Source organism: Sinocyclocheilus rhinocerous, unplaced genomic scaffold (genome assembly GCF_001515625.1).
Source record: "Sinocyclocheilus rhinocerous isolate Xijiao unplaced genomic scaffold, SAMN03320098_v1.1 scaffold1169, whole genome shotgun sequence".
Classification (NCBI taxonomy): domain Eukaryota; kingdom Metazoa; phylum Chordata; class Actinopteri; order Cypriniformes; family Cyprinidae; genus Sinocyclocheilus; species Sinocyclocheilus rhinocerous.
This window is the reverse complement of record NW_015650322.1, coordinates 645,682-652,920: the sequence shown is the minus strand read 5'-3', so window position 1 is coordinate 652,920 and position 7,239 is coordinate 645,682. Positions and strand designations below refer to the sequence as shown.

At 36.1% G+C, this 7,239-nt stretch overlaps 1 protein-coding gene across 1 annotated transcript in view; it reads right to left on the bottom strand.

Moving 5' to 3' along the window:
• The window catches only part of ppp4r4 (protein phosphatase 4, regulatory subunit 4), a 25,237-nt gene that overhangs the window by 6,052 nt on the left and 11,946 nt on the right, over positions 1-7,239 (bottom strand). Inside the window, exons 4-12 of the mRNA XM_016516673.1 lie at positions 5,783-5,885; positions 5,522-5,669; positions 4,729-4,802; positions 4,508-4,614; positions 4,213-4,320; positions 3,232-3,353; positions 2,080-2,202; positions 1,809-1,972; positions 200-319 (exon numbers count right to left, since the gene is read on the bottom strand). Coding sequence (XP_016372159.1) covers positions 200-319; positions 1,809-1,972; positions 2,080-2,202; positions 3,232-3,353; positions 4,213-4,320; positions 4,508-4,614; positions 4,729-4,802; positions 5,522-5,669; positions 5,783-5,885 — 1,069 coding nt within the window. The remainder of the gene's footprint in view (positions 1-199; positions 320-1,808; positions 1,973-2,079; positions 2,203-3,231; positions 3,354-4,212; positions 4,321-4,507; positions 4,615-4,728; positions 4,803-5,521; positions 5,670-5,782; positions 5,886-7,239) is intronic.

Here is a 7,239-nt window from a genome sequence, read left to right as displayed (position 1 = left end):
CGAGTCATCCTGCAGCAAAGCGATTATCTCTTTGTGTATGTAATGCACATTTGGGCCCAGCAATTTGACCACCTAATGCAGAGGGATTAGAAAAGATGGTATTGTACATTCTGAACTGAGGCACTGCTACCTGTCAAAATGTGAGTCACATTGTGTACTATGACAAAAAATATGTTTAAATGACTTTCTGAGTTTGTACCTCATGGAAACCACCAGCTGCTGTCCTCCGTACTGAAATCTCAGGATCATGACAAAGACTTGAGAAGGTACGATATAATTCAGACAGAAAGTGGTTTGGATCGGCAAATAACACTATGGCCTGCAAATAAATACAGAGTAGAAAATCTACAGACAAGACTCCAGAGACACAGCAATATGCTTATAAATTATTCAAGAAAGTAACGTTAAAAATACTGTATATAGGCCTACTACTGAATATTTCAAATAAAAGCTGTTTTTTTTACTTTCTATTCATCAAAGAATCCTGAAAAAAAACATCACGTTTTCCACAAAAATATTAGGCAGCACAACGGTTTCCAACACTGATAATAATAAGAAACGTTTCTTAATCAAAATCAGTATATAAGAATGATTTCTGAAGGATCATGTGACACTGAAGACTGGAATAATGGCTGCTTTGTCATCACAGGAATAAATTACATTTTAAAATATATTCAAATAGAAAACAGTTTAAATTGTAATAATATTTTACAGTACTACTGTTTACTGTATTTTTATTAAATCAATACAGCCTTGGTTAGAATTTTTTTTTTTTAATCTTACAAACGACGGTAGTTTGCTATATTTCAAGTGTTCCAAAATACAAGATGAACAGAATAAAATTTTATTTGTCATTCAAAAAAATCTTGATATTACCACATTCATGACAAGTTACTGAGAGAAGCCCACTGGAAGGACACATTATCAGTGAATAATTATATATAACCTACAAGTCATGAAGACTACTTTTATGATACTTTCATCATGCTTTTGTGTCCCTCTTAAAAAGCGACTGGTTTCTTAGACATAACTTTCAGCCACCTACATCTCAGACTGTTCGCAAACTTATTCTGAGTGACTGCAGCTATATATAACCACACTAACAACAAAGGACCACTTCAGACAGTGATGATGGACAAGTCAGAGGTCTAATTTCCTCAAATGAGCTGTTGAGCTAGAAGACTTTGCCTCCACTGACAGACGTTAAAAATAGATTACACTGCCTGAAAATATTGCTTGGCCAAAAGGCCTTCAAATCATAACATTTTTCTGAAAAATTAAGACTTTTCAAAAAAACAAGTATCTTTAGAGCTTTTAACAAGCAATGCCTAAACAAAAGTATTTATTAAGACTTACAATAAACTGCAGGGCATCTCCTGGATTGAATATTTGAAGAATTAAATACACATTGCATGTCTCCTTGGTCTTTCAGAGCAAGTGCAAAACACCAAATCCAACTGTATTCTGATTAATGTGTTTACATGCTGACTGAAGGCCAAGCTATGGCGGTGTTATCTACAGTAGGTCTACTAGTCCTTCTTTGCGAAAATCAGACTGGTATGATTTGAGCACCTACTGTACATGACATTTTAAAAAAGACAAACTATTGCTTTAATCTGACTGAAATGTAACTTTTGGCATGTAGTGTAATGTTTTAAAAAGCACCACTGAGCAACAGTGTTTACTCTTGAAATGGCTCTGTATATTAAACTGGGATAGGACAAAGTACCTTAACACTGCACAATACACATTTCACCTTTAAAGACAACAGAACGAAACAGTTATGGATGTAAGGCAAGAAAACTCACAGGAAAGTTGTATGCACAGTTCCTGCGCACTAGGGCGTATTTGTTCTCCAGCTCTAGTGGGTAGGGCTGGCTCTCGCAATGCCCATTTTCATGCTGCAAACCCAGACAGCACAACTTCTTATAAAACTCCAGAAACCAGAGGTGCTGCTCGTCAGTAAAAGACTCTGCTCAAATAAAAGATACAATGTACTGAAAAGATACTGTAATCCTAATGTCATGACTGTAATCCTAAAACATTTCAGAAAGGCATAAAAAGGAAGCGGACAGTCACCTGAGAGCCCATGACAAAGCTTTCCATACTGGAAGGACAAGGAGGCCAGCACTGCCTCATCCCCTTTGAAGCATTTTTCACAGAATGCCTTCACCAAGGGAAATATGACACAAGTCCTGTCATCTATGAAAAATGGTGACAGAAAAGAGGGGAGGGTGAGAGGATGACAGAGAAAGAGTGTGAGACAAGTTTCAACATCTTTTCACAAAGGAGCCACATGCCAGTATCTGAATCTGATGTCCCAGCATGCAAAATAAAGCACTTAAGATATGGAAAAAAAAAAAAAAGCTGTGTATGATGTTATGAGCAGGTACGCATCATGTGTTTCGAACAGTACTCTGTGAAATAATAGGAAGTGCAAATGTTTTCACACCTCTCTGTTTCTCTGTAATTTAACTACATTTCAAATTGTCTGATTTCCACAGCAGAAAAGCTGATATTAACATTGGTAATATCCCTTAAAGCAAGACACTTCAGGTGAAAAGGGTAAACATTTTAACTACAAATTTTAATAGATATCACCATACTTCCCCAGTTGATTAATCACAGTATACATTAAGACAATTGTTTGTATTACAAGTTTTCTGAAATGTTGTTTAAATATGCAAATAAGTCATTATCTAATGAAATACACACTAATTTGCATACAATTCCAGAACAGAAATATGAACATTGGATAAAGCCAGGTTTAAAATTCATGTTTCATTTTGTCATTCAGGAGGTTTTGAATATGTCTTTTTATCACACCATAAATCAGAAAATACTGTCAATAGCCAGAAAAACTGAAAAACTGTCTTTAAAATATATGTATTGTAATTGAAATCTACTGACACAAATAGATAAAGTTAAATACAATAAACACTTAAATGTGTTTTTTTGGATGTTTTCTTTCCATTAGTCTTAAAGAAGAAAAGCAAAATTGCCTGAAATTTCAAAATTTACCAGTGCATAAAAAAAACAATTGTTTTACATTTTTCTTGCATTAAAAACGAGCTTCATTTTTGTTAAAGATACTCAAAGAAAGAATATCAACTACATGTTTATCCACATATGAAGAGTATTTTTATTACATTATTAATGGTTGTCATTTCCGTTTTAATAAAACAAATAATATGAGAAACAAATTAATTCAATTAACTGTGAGTGGCTTACCACTGTCAAACATTTCTAAGAGGTTGATGATGGTGTCGAAAGCTGCCAGTCTCACAGTACTGGCTTCATCTTGGGCCAGCTCAACCAGTTCAGGGAGCACTTCAACCTTAGTGTGGTCCAACCTGGGACAGAGCAAATATAGACAAACTAGTCTTATGATCTATACTGATACTGAACACAGAAATGTTCACCGGAGACATTATTTCGAACAGAATATCCCAAAGTGCTTAAAGGTGACATATCATGAAAATCTGACTTTTCCAGGTTTTAAGTTCTATAATCAGGTTCCCAGTGCATCTACCAACCAAGCGTGTGCTTCGGATGTGTGCGCTCAGAAAACCGTAGATGTGGTTTAAAACGCATGATTTCAGCGCGATAATCATGATAATCAGAACCAAAACAGATGTCTTTTAGCAGGTACGAGCTGTAATGGCCCAGCTCTATTCTGAAAAAGGGGGCGGGGAGCAGCAGCTCATTTGCATTTAAAGAGACAGGCCCGAAAAACAGCGTGTTTCTGCTTCCACTCAAAATAGGCATTTTCAAAATGATATAATAAATGATCTGTGGAGTATTTTGAGCTGAAACTTCACAGACACATTCTGGGGACACCAGAGACTTATATTAAACATTGTAAAAAGGGGCATAATATGTCTCCTTTAAGTTTAAACATCAGTCTATCACATTGTGAAGAACTTCACCTCTAATCCCTTGGTTTAAATATGAGAAAATGTCTCACATTCAAAAGAAGTGGCAAAAATAAATACTCGTAAACTGAAAAATGTATATAAAAAAAAAAAATGTATATATAAAAAAAAAAAAAAAAATCATATACACTATACCTGTTATTTACTATTTAAATGATACAATATACTGTGTTTTTCTATTTAATTCCTATTATTCCACATAGGAATAAGTCATTTAGATTTGGCAGCATTAGATATTCAAATAACAAAATGTTCTTTTTAACGTCTCTCTACTTACCCAATTCCCCTGGTGATGTTTTCCAGCTGGCGGCACATGCAGGCGCGCACCTCGTACTCTACGTCCTGGCATAATGACCTGATCAGTGGCAAAAGGTCTTTCTTCACTCTGCAGAGAGAAGCCATGGTAGACATTTTAAGACAGCAAATAACGGACACAAAGTGTATTTTAAGCTTTTCAACTTAAACATCATTACTTTAAAAAGAAAATTACTCTATATTAGGAATATCATATAATAGGTTGTTCCAGTCCTCTTATTTGATTGGTCATGTGGCTTTTCCACTTTAGAACTTACATTGAGGACTCAAATTTGCCAACCACCTTTCCTAAGATGCGACAGCTGGCCAGACGTGCCGGAACAGACTGGGAGAGCTGATGCTTCGATAATAGAGGACTCAGAATCTGTGCAAACAATCAAAGCAAACTGAATTTTAATTCACACTGATAGCTGATTTCTATGGCATATCCCATGGGCATAGAAATGACAGACAAGAGAAATACTGCAGCTGCCATTACCTCTTGCCTGATAGTTTCCTTTGGTAAAGCATCAATTGCTGACAGCAACGTCTCCAACCAAGCATTGCTGACCACTATTAAAAATAAAGATATAGTAGCTGATTGTGTCCTTGACATGCAGAATGCATATTTCACTACCATACACTACCGTTCAAAAGCTTGGGGTCTGCAAAATAAAATAAAAAATGTATTGTGTATCAAAAGTAAAACAGTAGTATTGTGAAATATTATTACAATTTAAAATAACCCTTTTCTATTTTAAAATATTTTAAAATGTAATTTATTCCTGTGAAGGCAAAGCTGAATTTTCAGCAGCCATTACTCCAGTCTTCAATGTCGCATGATCCTTCAGAAATTATTCTAATATGCTGATTTAGTGCTCAAGAAACATTTCATATTAATATCAAAATTTAGTTGTGTTGCTTTTTGTGAAACCCACAATATATATTTTTAAGGACTCTTTGATAAACAGAAATAAAATAATAACGTTTATTTAAAATATAAATATTATGTAACATTATTAATGTCTTTACTCTCACATTTAATCATTTTAATGCATCCTTGCTGAATAAAAGTAAATAAAATAAGAGGACAATACTGACCCCATATTTTTGAATGGTAGTGTTTGTTAAATTGTACTCCACTCACAAGACTGCAAATAATAAGGACTCATGCATTCAAGCAGTCATTTCAAAGAGGATGTTGAAAAAAAAATCTCAAGTCCAAAATTCATCACATTTAGTATATATACTTTCTACAGGTGCTTTTCAAGCTTTCTCAAATAAAAGGCAACCTGTGTCCCTGTGGTCGAGATTCAGGAGAACTATCTGCAAGATTGAGTGGGTGTGTGTCTGGATGAGGACAATGTCATCTTGGAGGATGGTCAGGAAAGATCCTGCAGCGGCAAGCTGCATATCTGCCCCAGCTACATGAAGCACTTCCTGTTGGGGTAGAAGAAGGAGCTCTGTATGATCATTCACAAACAGCACACACCAAGAAGTCATAGAAGGATCTTAACAACAAAAAGCAATAAATGAAATACTGTTTGGCCTACCCTGACTTTTGGCACCACCCTGCGAAAGGTCTCTGCTGGGTTCTGACGCACCAGGTTTGGCAGGTTGATGATCACGCTGGCCCGTTGGACATCCTCACCAGAACTGAACAACATAGAAAAGTGGCTGGTGATATAAATAACATGGCTGTAGTTCTGCTGTATTTCAGAAGTTACTGTCTGACATTTATCTTATTTTATGTGCTACATTCATGTACCACATTTACAGGGACGCAGGAAGTAGGGGTGCTGAGGGGGCTGCAGCACCCCCTGTTTTCACATGGTTGTAAATGCAACGCCAAGTTTGTTCATTTAAATTTATTCAGTTTTAGCATTTAATAATTTATTTGTAATGATCTCTGAAATGTAAATTGTAAGTGGGCTATAATAAACCCATGTTTATCTTTATAAACATGATTAAATTTACTTGTGATGTTTTCTATATGGGATGATTAGCCTAATCCTCATGAACACGTGACGCTAGCGCGTGGTATCAGACATGAACTGTACAGAATGCGAACAAGATTAACTTTAATACAAGGAGATAATGGCGCAAAAGCGAATTTCAGATTTTTTTAAATGCCCATCCCAGCAAAAACTTTCCAAAATCGGCATCCAAACAACACCAGCCCCAGCACGAGCACCGACGTAAGTAAACCAGCCCCCTCCCCCACACCCTTTCACCCAACACGGACACACATAGCACCCCCAACCGAAAACATCTTCCCGCGCCCCTGCACATTTATTTAAAATATGAAAAGTAAAGTCTGCTGCAGACATGCACTTGTTCAGATGTAAGATTCCAGTCTCAATGTTCAACTGCTTGTATTGACAGCAGTCTTGTTTTGACTTGTTTTATTCAATTGTATCCTTAAAAAAAAAAAATTCTTAAGAAATAAGTTAAAGGGGTCATATGATGTTGCTAAAAAGAACATTATGTATTTGGTGTAATGAAATGTGTTTATGCGGTTTAAGGTTCAAAAAACACATTATTTTCCATATACTGTACATTATTGTTTCTCCTCTATGCCCTGCCTTTCTGAAACGCGTCGATTTTTACAAAGCTCATCGGTCTGAAAAGCGAGGTTTGCTCTGATTGGCCAGCGATCCAGTGCGTTGTGATTGGCCGAATACCTCAAGCGTGTGACAGAAATGTTACGCCCCTTACCATACTGTGATGCCGTGTCCCGGAGCAACGAGACAAAATCAATAAAACCCATTATAAATTAGGCATTTGTTGCATCCAGTGCAAATAAACATTGCTATGCTGTTGCTAGGGTTTTTCTGGTTGCCAGGGTGTTATCATATGGTTGCTGGTAAAGTAAAATATAGTAGTAAAGTAAAAAGAACAAGTTTTTATCCATTTAATGTGTAATTCATAGTAACAGCACACCTCTCTTCAACAAACTGCATGATGGGATGAAATGCTCACAGACAGTTCATGCTTATGGCTGGATATG